This window comes from Gymnoscopelus microlampas (genome assembly GCF_963454915.1).
Source record: "Gymnoscopelus microlampas genome assembly, chromosome: 21".
NCBI lineage: Eukaryota > Metazoa > Chordata > Actinopteri > Myctophiformes > Myctophidae > Gymnoscopelus > Gymnoscopelus microlampas.
In genome coordinates, this window is record NC_139958.1 from 34,336,130 (window position 1) to 34,356,714 (window position 20,585).

Below are 20,585 nucleotides of genomic sequence, written 5' to 3' on the forward strand. Positions count from 1 at the left end.
AACCGTATCATTATTTGGACCAACGAAGAAGAAAATGCGGAAGCGATCCTCTTTTGCAAGGCCCGTGTAAAGGACATTATGTTGCGAAAATATGAAGTCATTACAGCACCATAACATGGTTAATACATTTTATTTTGGGATGTACAATACATGAAAATTACGGGATTAATAACGCAACTTGCGTCGATAACTAATGGAGACCGCGTTTGGCTAAAAACAGTTAGTTAGTAACATCATACAAGCTAACTATTAGCCAAATTCGGCTAGCGCTCAGAATCCACTGAGAGAGGCGTGTCTAGTCCCATAGCTTGGGAGGACGAGGCCGCCCGTTCAGAGTATGGAAAGTATTCCCATTGGCTTAAGCGACAGCCAATCACGCAAAAAATCTGTCGAATACATGTCGGAAATCTGTCGACTAGTAGGTCAGTCTGTAAATAGACCCGCAGCTCTGAAAGCGGGTAAAAATAAAGGGGAGAAGGAGATGAGAGAAAGGAGGAGAAGGAGGAGAGAGAGACTTAAGGCCCTGACATACAGATTAACGTTTCTAGAATGGTCAAACCAGTCAAAACAAACATACATAGTATGCACTGCAATACAAGTTTGAAATAAAAAGAGGTTAGCTTTCTGCATTGTAACAGATTTTGGATGGTCTGTGCAGCGCATCAACGCTCCAATTCCAAAATAGAAACGATCTCTGAAAGATGCGTCAACACATTGATGCATCCAGTGGCTACAGCCGTTGTAAACAATGACGTCTGACAATTTCGGAGTCTTTCACAGCATTTATGGAGAAGGGAAAGAAGGAGGGAGGATGCCGAATCAGTGGAGGAAGGAGAGATAAATGAAGGTCACATTGTGACAAATTAATACAGCCAGTCCACATTATGGACTTGCTGTAAAAGTTAAATGAACTGTAACTGCTGATCATTTGGTGCGTTGGAATGCAATTGGAAACAGGTTTTCACTGGAGACAGATGTTTAGTTAGTTTAACAGCTGACTGTTTTCCTCTGTCCATGAACCTGTGCCAACATACATACCTGTGCCAGTCACCTCAATTCTGTGTTGCCCATTTCAATCATGCTGTGTTCACATCACAGAAGTAAAAGTATCAATACTGCAATAAAAATACAAAAGTGTTGGCATCAAAATATACTTTAAGTACCAAAAGTAAAAGTACTAACATGTTTGAAAATAGCAGATCTACAAGCTCACAACGCGTCACGTTGTGAGCTTGTAGATCGGCTATTTTCAAATATCCTATGTATAAAATAGGGATAAAGTGGTTAATGTATTTTTTATAATATCATAATTTATATCTGAAAAGTAACTAAAGTTGTCAAATAATTGTAGTGGAGTAAAAGTACTATATTGCCTCTGAGATGTAGTGGAGTAGAAGTAAAAGTACTGAAAACTGGAAATACTCAAGTAAAGTAAAAATACGTCAAAATTGTACTTAAGTACAGTACTTGAGTAAATGTACTTAGTTACTTTACACCACTCCACACAAGCCACAATATATGCAATGTTTACTTTATGAATTGGCTGTCATTGTTATTCAGATGACCACATGAACACTAGCGGCGCCCTTTTGTGGAAAATAGCAATACAAGCTCAAAGCTTGTGAGCCTGTCGATTGGCTATTTTTGGCCAAGAGATTTCATGTAGAAGGAAAAAAGGATGGGAACACCAATAGAACCCTGGGGGACCCCTGGTTACTAAGTATATACGATTTAAGAGGTTATGGTGGCAAATAGCCTGCTAATAGTCTCATTAATCTTTATTGTATGTTTTGGGGATTTTTGTTTTAAATTCATTTCCAAGTAAACTTGGAAAGTAACAAGTGGATAATCCATCTTCATCCCAAAGTTAACCCTGGAGATCAAAGCTTAGGGCTTGTAACTCTAATTGATCATACAGTGTGACATATTTTAATTAGCTTATTACATCCGGATTGCTTTACATCCATATAAATAAGTATGGAACAGACTTTCAATTCTGCATCAAACATTGCCATTTTGCTTTTCCTATGGTAAGAGGAACGCTCCTTTTCCCCAAGGTTTGACAACAAATGCATTACTTAAATACTCCGTTACCACTCGGTACCTCCATGCATTTGTACAGCAACTTCCTTGTTTGTGCAGGCGGTCACAGGGACTACTTTCTTGCAGAAATCATTCTTGTAGTGAAATTTATATTAAAATCTGTTTTAATTGGGATATGATTACGATTTTCACATTGCCCTATTTGGTAAGTGTTTTAGAAAAATAGGGTCAGTCAGGCCTCTTAGCTGTTCTAAAATCCACCGAAAACCACACCCTATTGTGGCTTATTGCTTTAATTTATGGTATGATAGCAGTATGTATGCAGATTTTTACAGAATCAAATTGAAGACCCTGTTTGCTAAACTCTGGATGTGGTTTATCAAAGAGGAGCATCTCAGCCTTTCATGTTGTCACTCCCCATTCCTAAATGAGTTCAGGGAAATAAGTGTTGTCTGTCGTGTCAAGTAAGAGCTTTTGGCAGCACCGTGGCGATAGTCTTTCATCAAGACTACCATCCTGATTCCCCATCCTGACAAAAAGGATGACGCAATGGAATTTTGGTTTGTGTGTTTTGTTTCAAAGCGATTTTCTTTCCTTTTTTCATTGCTTGTCATAGCACTGATCTTTTTTTTATCTTGAACCAAAAATTGCATGTGTCAATTAGGTTTTTGGTGTTGACTTATGTTGTTCTTTTATCCAGCCATTCATCTTCAGTTCCCTGATTTAAGTTGTGAGACACACTGACATATACCCCATTGCACAACAGTGTCTCTTGCCGACAAGAACGGCTCTTCAAGCTAAGAACTTGTCGCATTGTGACTACTCTAAAGTGTGTTGTTATCCATTCTCTGTTTTCAGTCCAGCCTCACTGTATTCCTAGTTCTGCCTACAATCCTTCTCTATTACATAGACTTATAGTAGTATGATTGTGCTCATGTGCAGAGGCGGCCTTAAGAACCTCGGGCCCGTTTCGCTCCAGCTATCCATGTGGGCACGGTGTGCATTTGACTTCTCATGTGAGTCGATCCCACATTCCAAAACCTCTGCAAGTGAGACTTTGACTTCGCTTGCCAAAATATGGTGCAGCAGAAACAGAAGACTAAAACAGATGCGAGTACAATGCTGCTGAATAATTCAATTGTTGTTTGTCATTCGTGGACCCCCCGGAGGGCAGGGCCTGTTTCAATTGAAACGGGTGAAACATAAGTAAGGTCACCTCTGTCGATCATGTGCTCTGCATCTAAATGTGAACATAAAAAGCCCAATCATCTTAATTGAAATTGACCTTAAATTTACTTGCATTCATGCCTATAGATTTATTTCTATTCCTTCTTTTTATACAGGGTATTCTTTGTCCTTTGTTCAGGGTTGGTGGTCTCAAAAACATAAAGGAGAACTGGCAGAAAAAGGTTCTAGGATCTTCGTCAGTGTTATATGAGGATCTCATAATAGCACTGACGAAGGACCTAGGACCGAAACGTTTGCTACTTTTTTGCATCCCTCACTTTGAGCACAGAGCACTTTATGAGCATGTTAAAATAAAATAAATACTATTTTCTTAGTCTCTGTCTAAGGAGTCTTCCTAATAATAGTGTATGCAGAGAGCGAGTCTTTTTCTGCCAGTATTCCTTCTTTTTAAAATGTTGTTTAACTCTCTACTCTCTTATCTCACTCTTTATCTTCCGCTCTCTTTATCCCTGTGCCCCTCCCACCTCAGGCTCAGCCAATCCCCGATGAAATGTTGACTCGACAACTTGGTAACCAGGCAACCTTCAGCCCTGTAGTCACCGTAGAGCCGCGCCGACGCAAGTTCCACCGTCCAATTGGCTTGCGCATCCCACTGCCTCCGTCCTGGCGGGAGAGTACACGTGATGCTGGGGAGGGAGACACCACTAGCTTGCGCCTCCTTTGCAGTGTCATTGGTACGGTCCAGTCTGAATTTAAGAGATTTTTGTTTTTCTTTGAAGCACTACCCCTCTCTACTGGTGTGGTACCAGCTGTTCATGATTAAGTCTAATCGGCTCATGTGCACATTACATTGTCAGGATAACGTTTTTTGGACCCAAAAGTGAACAGAGTTTCCAGGAGTTTTTAAGTACAGATTCACAGAAAACTGATTAATCAAGTCCTTGGACGTAATCCATAAGAGAAAACCCCTGGTGAACTAATCCAACAAACGGCAGGCGTTAAACGAGTCAGAGACGAGACAGAATATTAACAGCAGCCAACGGGTGCAATAATGGCAAAGCTAAGTAATTGGTTTAAATAATCAGGCTGAAAAGTTACTGACTGGTGAGCAGAGAACACATGCAAAGACAGGCACAGAGACACACATGGTGATACAACCTGGCAGAGAGCACGGAGCACAGAGACAAACAGGGTTTAAATAGGAGCAAATGTGATTAGGAGAATGAAATGCAGTCCACTCTGACTGGTTGATTTGGAATAAGCTGATGAGTGATCAAGAGATTTACAATTAGGCGGGGCAAAGAACAAACAGGGAATCAAAGACACAAAACACACAACTGGGCAGTACAGTAGGAGAGTTTTAATTGTATCTTAATTGGTGGTCATTTGTAGAATGGATGTTATTGTTGTTTTAAAGTCATACTGTGTAACTTTTTTTATATATAACTTTTCACTGGCATACTTTTCCACAATAACCATTCCACATACTAAATGTGTTGTGACCACTTCTCTAAATATACAATTTAGGCATTTAGCAGATGCTCTTAATCCAGAGCGATTTACAGTAAGCAAGGTAAACATTAACCTGACCCTGCCAGATGGTGGAGCAAGCTTCTTGGATCTGGTAGCGTCAGGTTAGGTAAACATGAGGTAATACATCAAATGCCTGCATAGTAATCTAGGATCATAGGTAAACCTGGAACCTAAGTCTAAACAGTAAATCATTCTAAACAGTATAATATAAAAATAAAAAATAATCTGTAGATTGAAACTATACAAACTATATAACTATGCCTCTGGTCAACAAATGAACCTGGCATCTGTCTACATAACATGCATCTAGATTACATTACAAATAGTCTATTAATAATTTTAGTCAAGTGTCTCAGTCACCAAAACAAAGCTAAGTTACACCGTATGACTTTAAAGTGTAAATATGGAGTCAATACTAACTTGATTACTGTGGTTGGTGTTGTCCAGGTGGTACAGCACCGGCCCAGTGGGAAGACATCACTGGGACCACCAAGCTCATGTACACCAACAACTGTGCCAACTTCACCACCAATGTTTCTGCAAGGTGAGGAATCTGACTCTTACCAACTTGACGTTACACAGTAAAAATCTCACTCTTAATTTGAAAGGAGCAATAGACAGCATTCAGCCTTTAGATACAGTATGTCACACTTTCACAACACCTCTGTTGCTTGGGTTTTACTATTTCCCTGTCACCTCTATAAGGCAGCAATCACGTAGTCTGCAACATTGTAACACTGTTGCTAACTTACTAGAATATATTTAGGGTAAAAAGTACAAAGAGGTAAATAATTCTGGAGTTTTGCCGGACTGACAAAATTACCAAAATGATTATTTCACTATCATACTAATTGTTCTGGGGAAAAGCAATCATTTTATACCACACCTTTTTGAAAGCTACTGTATTGTGGATGTATTATTTTCTTTTTATTATTATTATTTATTACTTTATTTGTCTTTTCCCAGAAAATAATTATACATATAATATATCTCTCACAGTTACAAATGGATACATGAACACATGACACACAAGGAAAACACAACAGAGGCCCATGTAAACATGTAGGTCACGTTACTACATACAGTATTGATGAAGTCTGTCCATCTATCCAGGTTCTGGCTGGCAGATTGTCCACGTACAGCTGAAGCGGTGACCTTTGCCAACCTGCTGTACAAGGAGCTGATGTCAGTCCCCTATATGGCCAAATTTGTGGTGTTCGCCAAGATGAACGAGGCGCGTGAGGGACGCCTGCGCTGTTACTGCATGACAGACGACAAGATGGACAAAACCCTGGAGCTGCATGAGAACTTCACGGAGGTGGCTCGGAGCCGAGACATTGAGGTCAGCACTAGTTAGCGGATGAAGTTATAGTTAAAGTGAATTGGATAAAAAAAACAATATAAAACTTAACATCACAAGCTTATGTGATGCTCAATGATGTGAACCTTGTCAACAACCTGTATAATAATGTACTTTTATTAGAGGGATAAGAGATGCATTATCACGTTTTCGAGGGGGGTCCTTATCATAAATACACAAAGATTACAATAAACAGAACAATACAACAAATACAGTACATCCGTGCATACACAGACAAAAGACAAAATACAAGACCACAGCTCTGCTGTAACTACCCGCTCGCACCCCACATAATCACCCACAAAATGACAAACCTCATGCAATGACATGACATACCCATGTAAAAGCTATATGAACAGAAATACAGACCGATACAGACATGTGACATGCAACAACAAGATGCCTCCTAGAGATCTCCTCAGGGTCCGCTATACAGTACTCGTGTAGGCTATGCTATGTTTATACGTATGCATGTCCATGCAGCAGCCATTTTTTGTGTCCGTCTGCACGCGACACCAGAACGCAACTAAGTGTTATTTGGTGAACATTAATTGTGCTCATGACTTGGACTTTACACAGAGAAAAGATTCTCATAGGACCAGTGCCAGACGTAACTGTATTTGCTATATCCTACCAAGATAACTTCACTCTTTGTGACTGATGACACTTTGTCTGTAGATGTGAAAGAGGGTGTCAGTAAGTCTTTTCAAAGTCTTCTAGTGTATGGCACTAGGGCAGGCAATAGGCATTTAGTTGAATTCTAGAGAGTTTAGTGTGTCCAAGCTAATGTAGTGTCATGTCGCCCTCTGGTGGTGGCAGTATAGCTCCGTGAGAAAGGCTAGACCTCAATATTGAGATTCTTTTCAAAGAAGATTCTGTTAAAGGATGCACTAAATTAAATACAAAAAAAGATCTATTCACATGATAGAAAAAAAGGTTTAATGATTGTAATTTATTTTTGGTTCAACCAACGGCCATCCAGGACCTCATTGGATTGTTGCCGTGTTGTTTTGGAATGAGCTTTGTTAAAGATTATCGCGTATTCTCTAACTGCAGCAACTGAAGCTTAGGCTGTCAGTTGTTAATGATTCATTATTATTTTACAGGAAAATTGCCATTTTCTCGGGAATTAATCCAACCAGCAGGGGAGCTTTTAGTCACACACACACACACACACACACACACACACACACACACACACACACACACACACACACACAAAAGCTCATATGCAACTAAAATCCCTAGAGGAATTCCCACATCTGCCAAACAACTGCCAATGATCACACATACAGTATGACCCTGGGTTTACGACACGAGTGTCTCTGTTGGCCACCTGCCACCTTCATTTGATTGCATTGCCACACCGCAAAATCCTCAGTGCTAATGGAACGTGCCATGAATGTGCATTTGGAACCGAATGGACCCGCACCACCACCTTTTTAAAACTCCTTCTGCTTCTCTCAGGTGATGGAGGGCATGCCGTTGTTCCTGGAGTGTTCCGGGAACCTGGTGCCTGTGCGGAAAGCCACTCAACAACCGCGGAGCTTCAGCTTCCAGGCTTTCAAAGATAACCGGCTTCCCGTGTCTGTCAAGGTCTGTCACCCTGTCTGCTCCTCTATATGTACCTGTCTTGTCTTCCGATTACTCACATCTACAGTTGTGAATTTGTCAGATCATATCGTGGTTATGTTGTATATTCACTGTATGTCGAGTTTTTAGAGCCTGATTTATATATTATAGTTTTGCACCTGTGTCCCACGGCGAAAATAACTGATCTACAGTACAAGCTCTGAAGAGACACGTATTTCAGCTTGCAGATCTGCTATTTTTCGGCATGCGACACCGGAACGCAATTAAGTAAGAATTACACATACTATGAACAAGTATTTGCTATAATATCTTAGCAGTGCAGTATCACAGCAGAAATACATAAAACTAAACCATATTAATTGATTCCAACTATTTTTTAACAGTTTTCCCTTCAAACTGAACACCTAATATGTGGTAAATTATTCAGAATAATTTATTATCATTATAAAATAGGAAATAGGAAATAGGAAATTGGAAGACTTCAGCAGGCAAGGTCACAGAACGTCTTAAAACAATTGAAATGGAAAAATACCTTTACAGAGAAAACACTCATTTGATTTTATCTTATTATCTTGATCAAATACAAAATACAGAAAACTCCATACTCCATACATCATCAACACAATAACAAAGCACAACCATTTTTGTTCAAGAAGGGGCAGAGAGAAGCAAAAGCTTATTTTGTCTGGCCCCCTTCTTACCTTGTCATATAACAATATATTGTTAATAATATATTTTTTTAAAACAATAAACAGTATGTTATAATAGTTTATATTATACCCTAAAAAAATACATTCAGTAAATGTAAATCAATCATAATATTAGTAATAAAAAATCAAAATCATAAAGAATCAGTCAATATAAAATCAACTGTGCAACTGTACAAATTTCACTTGATACATCTTCTAGTCTTTGTAAACAATCTGTGTTTGTGTATATGTATTACTGCACATAGATATGTATATAAATCCACATAATAGAGTTGACAGGAAATTAGAAACCCACAAGGTCCCCTTCAAATACAGTGGACGCATATTGATATTTAGACATCACAGAAAAAAAGGAAAAGAAAATGCAATAGAAGAGAAATTATGTCACATTCATATTTCAACAAATCGTTGTGAAGGATTTCTGTAAGTAGGGTTGTCAGTTATGTTCTGTGTGTTCGTATGGGTGTGTCTGTTGACAGTCCATTCATAATGGGTATTGTTGTTATATTGTTGATTTTGCATCATGTATTCATTCATAACTTACATACAAATTACATGAATCCGTATGTAACTATTGTGTGTGTATATACATATAATAGGGGTGTAATAGTACACTTATTTATACTCAAATGTTTCGGCACAGGACGTTCAGTGTACCGATCCGAGTGCAAAAAAAACTGTAAAATCCGAGTTTCCACATGAACTTATTAAGGGAGTGCACCATACAGGGCTACACAGTCACTACGCTTAAAACCTAAACCCTGTCCATCATGTCGGCAGCCGAGATGGAAGAGTTTGAAGACCTCTCCGTTATCATTAAGATCTCCTGTGTATTTGGGAACACTTTGGTTTCTCTATGAAGTACAACAACGGGGAAAACAAGTGGATAGGATGAAAGCAGTGTAGCAGCATTGTTTAGTAGCGCTCGAGTACGCTGCTGGCAACACATCAAACATGTTAGCTTGTTTAAAACAGCACCGTGCAAATGTGAATATCATTCATGAATAAGCAAAAGCTGCTGTTGTCCATGTTTCATATTGTACAAACTTACCATTTATGAACACACTTGCACAAATCTGGCTGTGGGGTTGTGACACTTACTGTGCCATCTCTTGCTGTGGTAGTAAATTAACTCGCTGTGATTAGAGTGGTGTTTGGTCCTGACACTTAAATTTGCAAGTGCAATGGAAAAGGTTGTTTGTTATGTTTTTGTTTTTTGTTTTTTTATGGGGGGGTTACCCCTTTGAGAGGAAGTTCAGTTCTTAAAACATATATTTTTTTGTTTAATTAACGTATTATATTTTTCATTCGATTATTTCTTGGAGCAGTTAGTTTGTTGCAGTAATAGCAGTAGGTTTGTATACATTTTGGTGCACTGTTACACCCTGAAGATATGTATATTTTCATTTCATTCAAAGTGTATAATTGTACGAACTTAAAGAGTTTCTTCTTTAAGTAATATGATTGTTTGGTTTGGCAGTACATTTTTCTGCACTTTTCAGCATTCAAACCTCTATTAAACATGAGCAGCAGTCCTCTGACATTAGTTGCTCTTGAAAATGACATACTGTATGACAGGACTGCCGCTAAGTGTCTTGTTGCTAGGACATGTGAAAACCCATGTCAACATCCAGTTGGATGTTTACACCACTAGAAAGCGGTTCGTAAAACAAAACATTTAATAGAATATTGTAATAGCAGCTCGTATAGTGTATGTTGTTTCCCAGTGCAATAGTTACAAAATGGGTGTTTACAAAGTTGGGAAGCTTGTTTGTAGCCCAAAACTGTATAGTATTATGGCAGTTGTGGAATATTTAAAGGTACACTTCCCATTGTTAAAGGGATAGTTCACCCCTAAAATTACTTTTTTCTATCGATTAGACACCCCATGGAGACTTGAATTCATGGATTTTTTTTTTGTTTTTGTCGCATTTCTAAGCCCATAATTTGATGACCGGCAGCGGTTCAGGTAGGAGACACAAAGAGTCTCCTTTGTGTCTCCTACCGGAACTGCTGCCTACCGGTCCGCTGGTCATCAAATTATTGGCTTAGGAATGCGGCAAAAACAGGTTTAGTAATTTTGAACAAGATTTCAAACTTTTTGCCAGCTTGTGTGAAGTGCAAGCTGGTCTCTATATTCAGAGCTGGAGAGATGGGGAGATCCCTGTTCCTGAACAAATACTCTGGAAATATAGAGCTATCTTTAACACTTATTTTAACAGAATAATACCACTTACAGCATCTTTAACGTCCTACTAGAAAAATAAAGGTTGAAGATTGTTTATTTTCCACCCCCTTCTTGTTTATGTTTGTGTGTCACACCCTGAACTCATTTCTTTTCTTTTTTTTCTTTCGTTATTTGTTTGCTCTTGCCTCATTGTTTTTCTAGAATGGCTTATTTTTTTTGGAAATCAATTTGCGTACATCTGTATGTTTGTGTGTCCGTTTGTCAGTGTCTGGCTTGACTTATACTCCGTCGTGCGACAGAGTCGCGCAACGAACATAGCCGAACTACAAGCTCAGAACGCGTCGCATCGCACGCCCTGTGAGCTTGTACTGTAGATCGGCTATGTTTGTCGCGCAACTCCGAAGCACGACAAATTATGAATCAGCCGTACATCGTCTATTTGTTATTATATCTGTGGTCATTGGTCCCTTCGTTTACCTCTCAGTGTGTCTATCCCTGCAGTCCAGACCTCGTCCGTCTATGTGACGTAGCCTGTTCTTCCATTGCAGCCAGATGAATGGCTTGTACAGTACTGTGTCTCCACGACATAACACAGCCTACCTGTGCCTACCTATACCTACCTACCTGCCTATCTACGTGCTCTCTTGTCGAACCGTGTGCACGTCCTATATGTGACTTCTCTCACTTTCTTTGCCTGCCTGCTTTATCTTTGCGGCCTCGCCTGTCTGTATGTCTGTCTCACTGTCTCTCTTTCTCTCTCTCACGGTCACTGTGTAACTGTCTGGTCTGACAGACGTCCAGGTAAAAAGTGCAGGTAAATCTCTCTCTCTCGCCTGCCTGTGGACTGCTTCCATCCCTGTACCCCCCCCTCCTCCTCCTTCTCCTCCTCCTTGCTCCTTGACCTGTGTTACTGCTCCGCGCACCCCCGACACTACAGAGAGTTCTAATACCAGATTTGTTCTTCTTTTTCTTCTCCTTCTTCTCTCTGCCTTCCATTCTCTTCATCTCTCTCTGATGTTCTCCGTCTTGCTGTGCGCTCTCCATCTACGTTTTCCATTTCTCCTCTCCTCTATTTTACTCCCTTTCTGTTTTTTTGCATTCTCTCCACCCCCCCTCTCTCTCTCTCTCTCTCTCTTTTTCTCCCTCTCTGCCCCCCCCCCCCCCCCCATGTCATCCTCTATCTCTGTCTCTCTCTCCTTCTATCTCCCTCTCTGCCTCTCGCACTCTCCAATTGTCGCTCTCAGGTCAGAGACAGCAACAAAGATGCCACTGGGTTCTTGTCCTTCATGCGAAAGTCCACCAAATACGAGGAAGCACAGCACGTACTGTGTAATCTCAACATCGCCATGCCGCCGTGTGTTAAGGTAAGTGCACACAGGCACATGCACATACACACGCACATGCACGCGCACACGTACACAAACATATTACTACTGCTTGTGAAGATATCAAAAGTTCAGGACGATAAATTTATAAATGCATTTTTCCTCTCTTAACCCTACCCATAACGCCTGAGTTATACTTAGTTGTGCGGCGGTGTTGCACACCGAAAATAGCAGATCTACACACCCACCATTTTGGTACTTGTAGATTAGATATTTTCGGTGTGCGACACCAGCATGCAACTTAAGTATACGTATATCAGGCTCAATCATGCTCCCAGTGTAAGGACTTTTAACTCTGATTTAACCATGAAACAACCTTTTCTCTTGTGAGGACGAGGAAAATTGTCCTCACAATATCTATTTCTCAAATGCAACTCTACCTGTGCATGGGGACATTTAGGGGGGACATCTTTCTGCGGGACGTGTTGTCTAATCTATGAACGTTCCTCGATGGGTTTGCAGAATTATTGATTGTGGTTTTTAAGGGCTAAATAAACACTGAAATTACCATTTTAAAGTTAGATTGATGGGGTAATTCAAGCCAAAAAGTGTCCGTGCTGCCATATCCATGTCTATTTCTAAAACGTTTCCACGTTTCTCCCGCCCAACACTCCCTGCTGACAGGTGGCAGGGACTTTACCACTGCGCCAGCCGAGCGCTAACACAAATCTTCTTAACTGCGGTGTAAATATCTCAAAACACAGATTTGAAAGAATGAATAATTTTCACTTTTGTGACCATCTTAGGTTGCTGGGAGTGAAGAGCGTCGGAGAACATTGACCCCTCTTGCCTTGAGAGAACGTTACAGTGCACTGAATGAGCCTGTCCTGGGTGAGTGTCCCTTTGCCTGACCGTGGGTCCTCTCCCAGTATATCCATGAAGGAGAAGGACCCTGAATGTTGCATTGACCCTCTGCCCACACCCCTCCGCTTCCCTCTCCACCCTCTCTATTTCCACCTCTCTCGTGTGCACGCATGGCACAAAGACTTGAGCCTTGGATGCAACGCACTGCTGCACTACATCAGAGTTTTCTGCAGTGCAGTTAGAGGAATTGAATGTATGCCCAAAGATGGGGTAGCCTTGCCTAACAGAAACCAAAACAGCTCCATGGCAAATGGCTAACTAGCCTTTTTTTCTTTCTTTATGACTGTCCTGGTAGCCATGGTGACTGATGAATGGTTTTGCATGGCGCTGGTCTCTCCACTGCGATTTCCAATGGCATGGCAGCAGATATTGTTAGCATTTTACCATAGCTTAGCACTGAGAATGTGCAGGACCTCGCAGTGGAGGTACCGTAGACAGAGGAGCCTTCCAATTGGTCGGCGGCAAATCAGCCAAGAGTCAGGAGTGGTGGTCTGGTTGGTTTGAATAACGATGATGCAAAGGAGAAAGGCCTTTTCTGTCTAACAAATACACAGCACTGCTACATTGCACCTCAGTCCCACTATGATATATTGAATGCTACATTAGTAGATGGGACTCTAGCATCTGAATGATACTCTTATCTAACCACCCCCTATTTTAACCTACACTTCCACTGACCATGGTCTGCCAACCCTGAGGTTCGTATGGACAAAAACTCTATATTTTGTGGGTAATGCCTATTCCCGTCAACAGAACAGTGCTTTTGTTGAGGTAAGTATTGCTATTGTATTTTAACAGCAACTTAGCTACAGTACATGAACACTAGAGTTCTGCAGAAATAGGTGAACATTCTGCAAAAATTGTAGATCTCCAAGTCGCAACATGACGTGTTGTGAGCTTGTAGATCATGTATTATGATTCTAATAGTTGGATTTTTTATTTATTTAGTATCTCTTAACAATTTTGTAAGCAACAAATGACCACTTAGTGACGTACAGTGACATAATGACAGTGTGCAGTTTAATAGTTATTATAACAGCAATAAAGCATTATAAAGTAATTATGATGCAAGTATGAGAATTAACATGGGATGCATAGGAAGTGTTAACAAATATTATTACAAGTATTATAGTACTTGATTCATTATAAAAGGCATTATAATGTGTTATGATTGCAATCAATCAATCAATTGAATTGATTGAATTGTCACAACACAGATGAGGTTAAATTCTTAATTATGCAGCAGATTTTCACTCTTGCAGTTTAAATTGCGAGTAGCTGCTTATGAGTGTTTATAACTGTAATTATCCAGTGTTATAATCAGATTATAATCCATTATAAGTATATTTATAACTCATTATATGCATGGGGTGCATAGCAATTGTTACCCAATGGGATTTGTGCTTTTGTAATAACATGCATTAAAAACAGCTTGGTTGGTTGCTGAACTGTAACTGTTACGGTGTGTTCAGATCGGACCCAAAGATATTTGTTTGAGTGGCGCGATTCCATACAAAGTCAATGCAAAATGACTTGGCACGACCAAGGCATTTCATCACACAGTGTCTTTGCTCCAGGTAGAAAATTCCAACTGAGACGGCGTTCGCTTCCCCTCATTTCACCCTCCGCGTCTCGACAGCCAATCGGCGTTGATGTTGTTCTGTATGATTGTTTGATTGATTATGTTGTTACGCTTGCCTGAGGTCAGCCAGTTGACTCCTTGATTCTTCCAGTTCCAAACCACCGGGTACACAGCAATGCAAGAAAGACACCACACGGGTCCATTTGGTTCCATTTGTACACTCCCAGAGTTAAATGAACACTGGTGAATTTAACACTGTAGGGGTCCCTGTGTACATGTTTTATGTGACTGCAAACAAAACAAGCCCTCTGCATTTGAGTCAACAAACTGCGTTCTATTTACTCCCAAAATGACATCTGCTCTGTCATCCCGGGCAGTATAGCTGCCAGCTGGGAAGGAGGAAAAACACACGCTTGGTGTGTGTTTTTCACAGCTTGATGGTTAACAATCTATATATTTTAGTCATGAAATAGAACATGTACTTGCTCAATCTTTCTTATTTTCACACATACAACTAACTGCTAGATCAAAACATTGTCATTAGAATTCGGTACTGTTTCCAAAGTGTGTACAGTTATTGTCACTGACAGTATACATATACTGTAGAGACGATTAGTTAAATGAACACTTATGTTGCAGCGCAACAGCCAGCGACCAAAATGACGCGGTTCAAGCCATTAGAAAGATATTTTCGCATCTGGTCTGAACACACCTTTAGAGGAAATCCAAGCATGGTTTCTTCTACAATCTCTGTTACAAACCCAGGTGTGCCTTAGGTACGTACTACTGTGTACGAGTACTTTGTGCACACCCAATACAGAGGCAAACTCTTTAACCTAAAGAAATATATTTTAACCACCTGGTGTCCCGATTTTGGGCAAGCCATTATAGGCAAACATTTAAACATTTTCTTTACATTTTCTAAATCAAATAAAAAAGCTTGCATCCCGATGTGTTGCTAAGCTGTTGATAGACTTTTTCTGTATGAATGCAGGTGTGCCTTGAGATTGCCAAATGGTGTGCCTTGGGCACAAAACGTTTGAAAACCACTGCTCTGCAGTCTTGTGTGTGTGTGTCTGAGTGGAGTGTTGTTTCTATTCAGCTACAGTGAATGCCATGGAGAGGACGGAAATCAAGATCAGCCTCATAGCTGAACAGCTGGGTTTGAGCTGGGCAGGTCAGTTCTGTAGGAGCTGCATGCAGGAACAAACGTTTTCCAGTGGTGGAAATTAACTAAGTACATGTACTTAAGTACAATTTTGAGGCATTTGTACTTTACTTGAGTATTTCCAATTTTCAGTACTTTTACTTCTACTCCACGGCATCTCGGATCCAAATATTGTACTTTTATTCCACTACAATTATTTAAAAACTTTAGTTACCAGTTACTTTGTAGATTTTGTTTATTATTACAAAACATACAGTAACCTCTTCAGCCCTATATACATTTCGGCCATTTGAAAATAGCCGATCTACAAGCTCACAATGCGTCGCATTGCGACGCATTGTGAGCTTGTAGATCGGCTATTTTCAAAAGATTTGTATACATTTGAAAACTTGAAATGGGACATTCTGCACAATGAGTACTTGTACTTTTGCTCAAGTACATTTTTAATACCAGATTTGTATTTGAGTATTTCTACAGTGCAGTATTGATACTTTCACTTAAGTAAAAATGTGAGTACTTTTTCCACCACTGATGTTTTCTGAAAAATGGCCGTGCTTCTTCCCTTTGACCGCCTGTGTATGTGCTTGTCTGTGCCTCCGTCCTTCTGTCAGAACTGGCACGGGAGCTCCAGTTTGGTGTGGATGACATTAACAGGATCCGTGTGGAGAACCCTAACTCCTTACTGGACCAGAGCTCTGTCCTGCTTAACCTGTGGGCCAGCAGAGAGGGCAAGAGGGCCAAGAGTAAGTCTGACACACCTTCTGCTGTTGAGCAGAAACCTTGTATCTCCATACTTCAGCTCTGTTTGCACCTGAATATAAATATACATACCGTATGAGATTAAGTACTGTTATATTGCATTGTACTTCAGCACTGCTGTAATTCTGTCATACCCAAAGATAACCTCAAGCATGATGAAGCTTTTATACAACAATACTACGAACAATTTATCAAGTAGGAGAAAACAGCAGATTCTTTTCCCACCAACAAATAGAGCTCTATCAACAAAAATATTATTAAGCAACATATAAACTCAGCACCAGTTCAGTGGGTAAATAACAGGCTAATGTTATCAGGCAGCATAGTGATACTGTACAGCTGATTCATGGAAGTAGTCTGATTTGTAATTGGCGACACCTGTTGACAAAAATATGTTACTGCAGATACATGAATTGAATGAAAGAGAACCATGGGAGATGTTTCTAATGGATCATTTAACATTGATGGTCATTATGGACACTTTACAAGTTAACTGTGGTATAAGCTGGATAATGCACTGTTAGCAAGTCAGTTATGAGAAAATAAGTGCGTGATGCGGGGATAAACAGCCCTCCACTTTGCATCAGGCCACTGACTTGCACACGGGGCATCATCCTGCTTATACCACACTTAACTTGTAAAGTATCCATAATATTGCTAAAAGAAAATACAATAGAATGTTTCATTAGAAAAGTATACATTTAATGTAGCTGCAGTACCAGTTTGTCACCAGTTGTTGCTAATTATAGTATGTACCGGAATACATAGAAGTATAAATAGAAGTATGTGCACATTCAAATACTACTATTGTTCTATCTGTTCTCATTGAAAGTGTTACAGAGAATTGGCTCCGTCAGAATGGCATAGCTCTCTCTCTCGTTTTTCACCTCTGTGTTTACACTGTGTGTGTGTGTGTGTGTGTGTGTGTGTGTGTGTGTGTGTGTGTGTGCGTGTGCGTGTGGGTGTGTCAGTGGAGAGTCTATATGGTGCTCTGAGGAACATTGACCGTTCAGACATTGTGAGTTCACTGGAAGGCCAGGCTCCTCAGCCAGTGCCTGGTTCCTCAGAGGAGGGGGCCTGCCGACTGTCCTGCGACTCTTCCCTACTCTCAATCAATGGTAAGACACATAAACTCACACACAGACACGCTTAAAGTCTGAAAAACGATCAGCAGCATCTGCTTTTCTAATAAAATTAAAGACAGATCAGCTAAGATAGGTTACGATCAAATAAGTTAACTTAATGTTAAGACTTAACTTAATTCAATGGTTTCATTAGGCAAATGTCTTAGTATACAGCTCAACTATGATAAAACACAGGGCAGAATATTTTAGCATCTTACTACTACTCTTAGTAATTTAAAAAAAACATTTTCTTGGGTGTCTGGGTGGTGCAGGGGTAAAGTACATGCCAGAGGCATGGTACGTGGTAAGCTGACTGGGGATTGTGTTATTCGTCGCTACACTATCAACTCCCACAGGTCGGTCGGGCACTTGTGCAGCAGGCAGCAGAACTGGGAGGGATAGCGTGTTCCTCCACATGCGTTACGCCCTCGCGGTGAAACTCCCTGCTGTCAGGTGAAAAGAAGTGGCTGTTGACTCCATGAGTCTCAGAGGAGACACATGGTTGTCTACAGACTCCACAGACCAACAGAGGAGGTTGGCAGAAAAATAGTTCATTGATCAAGTGCAATTGGCATAATGGCTACATTAGGGGGGGGGGATAATACAAAAGACAAAAGTGTATTTTATATATATTGCCATTGGGGTTTAAAAACATTTACTAAGTCACTCTTAAGAAGAGTAGTTAATGGAGAAATTAGCTCATGCACAATTAACCTCTCTGTCTTCCATAAATAATATTATTTGACTTAAACATTTGGAGTTGTACTTGGAAATAACTAGAGTACTGTAGCTGTACACAACATTTAATGCTGCAATCCTTCAGATTCATGTCCTTGCGCTTTGAGCATCGGGCAATGTGATCTAAATATCTCAATAGAAGAGCAGAGAGACCATACATATACATATTGATCAAAATAACAAAAGATATTCAGATTGCAGCTTTAAAAGCAAACACCCTTGGAAGATGTGTAAACATTCATAGCAGCACCCTATACAGTAGGTAAAAGAAAAAACAGATATGTTAGAAGGTTACTTGAAGTTTGATGGTGAAGTCAGTGACGTTCCACCTCTGCTATAAGCTTCCTGCTCCTCTAGTGTCCAGGTAACAGCTAATTTACCTTGTCTCTGTTGCTCCACAAGAGGTCACGGACACAAGGTCACCGCGCCTAGTCCACAAGCCACGTGTTATTAGACCGCCGTTTTTCAGAAAGGGTAAGTTGAAGGGCACTCGCGCTGCATGGACGTATGCTGCTCATGATGATGCTGCCGATGTTGATGAATTATCTGAGTGACCCGAACAATATTTTCGAGTGACGTTGCCGCGCTGGGGAATGGTGTGATCCCTCCCACCATACACCCAGGCGCGGTTCCCAGCATGCGTGTAACACCATCGCACTGCGTTCCCCTGGCGAAGGTGGCACAGATCATTCTTTTAGTTGCAATTCCTCACACCTCATGCCTCCTTTTAGCCCTAAACATGATGGTTCAACCGCAGCCTCAATATGAGAAACGAGGATATTATTACCCTCATGCAGGATAGCTCAGACTTTACAGACAGTAAAGACTAATAACATCCACTAGACAAGCAAACGCACATGATGAAGGACATGCAGTATACAGCAAATAGCTTTCAAGAAATTATTTTAGAGGGTTGAGTTTCATATTTAGGTTGACAATATATCTGGTGTTAAAATTAAATGCATTTGTGTACGCGTGTACGCGAGTGTGTGTGTGTGTGTGTGTGTGTGTGTGTGTGTGTGTGTGTGTGTGTGTGTGTGTGTGTGTGTGTGTGTGTGTGTGTGTGTGTGTGTGTGTGTGTGTGTGTGTGTGTGTGTGTGTGTGTGTGTGTGTGCGTGCGTGCGTGTGTCTGGGATGGATACACTAGTATACGGTGGTAATAGTACACATATAGTGTGCACTGGGCCTTCATACCTTGTTTCTACTCTCTCTCTCTCTCTCTCTCTCTCTCTCTCTCTCTCTCCCATTCTCATTCCCTACTCGACATATTTTGAAGCTTCATCAGGCACCTGTGGCATCTCTATACAGATAATTTTTATGAAAATGTGAACTATGTTGAGTTGTTGACTCTGCGCTGTCTGTGGCAGTCATAAACGTAACCCTAAGCCAAACCCTTACACCAACCTTCACCCTACACCAAGCACTTCCCTTGACCTTAACCCTACACCAAATCCCTACCCTAACCATAACCCTACACCAAATCCCTACCCTAACCATAACCCTACACCAAATCCCTACCCTAACCATAACCCTACACCAAATCCCTACCCTAACCATAGCCCTATACCAAATCCCTACCCTAACCATAACCCTACACCAAATCCCTACCCTAACCATAGCCCTATACCAAATCCCTACCCTAACAATAACCCTACACCAAATCCCTATCCTAACCATAGCCCTACACCAAATCCCTACCCTAACCATAAACCTACACCAAATCCCTACCCTAACCATAACACTACACCAAATCCCTACCCTAACCATAACCCTACACCAAATCCCTACCCTAACCATAACCCTACCTTTACCAACCAAAATAACGGTACTGCCTAACCTTATTGTCACAACTGCATTGAGTCAACATAGTCGACATTCATTCGTCGACTCAGCATCAGTGGACGCCAGTGGTGCCTGATGAAATATCAAACTATTACCAGTAGATAATGGGTTTCTCTCTCTCTCTCGCTCTCTCTCTCTCTCTCTCTCTGTACCTATAACATGTCATATCTGCTGCCGAGCCGCCCTACTCTTCTTCCTCCCTCTCCTCCTCCTCCTCCTACTCCTCACAGCTCTTCCTGTTCGACCTCTGACCTCATATGACCTCATGTTGACCTCTGGGCCTCCTCTCTCCTGTCATCTTATTTTTTTCCGTGCTCCTCCCTCGTTCAGTCGAGCGGGGACTTTCTCCTCCTCTCTCGATCCAGCTCTGTGTGTGTGTGTTCTAACCTTTATGCATGTGCATGCTGCATGTCCTATGTGTGTGTGTGTGTGTGTGTGTGTGTGTGTGTGTGTGTGTGTGTGTGTGTGTGTGTGTGTGTGTGTGTGTGTGTAGGGCTGAATAGTAGTT

General features: G+C 40.9%; 1 protein-coding gene across 1 annotated transcript in view; it reads left to right on the forward strand.

Moving 5' to 3' along the window:
• The window catches only part of ank1b (ankyrin 1, erythrocytic b), a gene marked incomplete at both ends in the record, with an annotated part of 116,758 nt that overhangs the window by 85,773 nt on the left and 10,400 nt on the right, over positions 1 to 20,585 (forward strand). Inside the window, 10 exons of the mRNA XM_084047218.1 lie at positions 3,761 to 3,965; positions 5,212 to 5,308; positions 5,878 to 6,106; positions 7,592 to 7,720; positions 11,860 to 11,979; positions 12,747 to 12,831; positions 15,549 to 15,623; positions 16,226 to 16,357; positions 17,345 to 17,491; positions 18,638 to 18,709. Of these exons, the coding sequence (XP_083903344.1) occupies positions 3,761 to 3,965; positions 5,212 to 5,308; positions 5,878 to 6,106; positions 7,592 to 7,720; positions 11,860 to 11,979; positions 12,747 to 12,831; positions 15,549 to 15,623; positions 16,226 to 16,357; positions 17,345 to 17,491; positions 18,638 to 18,709 (1,291 nt within the window). The remainder of the gene's footprint in view (positions 1 to 3,760; positions 3,966 to 5,211; positions 5,309 to 5,877; positions 6,107 to 7,591; positions 7,721 to 11,859; positions 11,980 to 12,746; positions 12,832 to 15,548; positions 15,624 to 16,225; positions 16,358 to 17,344; positions 17,492 to 18,637; positions 18,710 to 20,585) is intronic.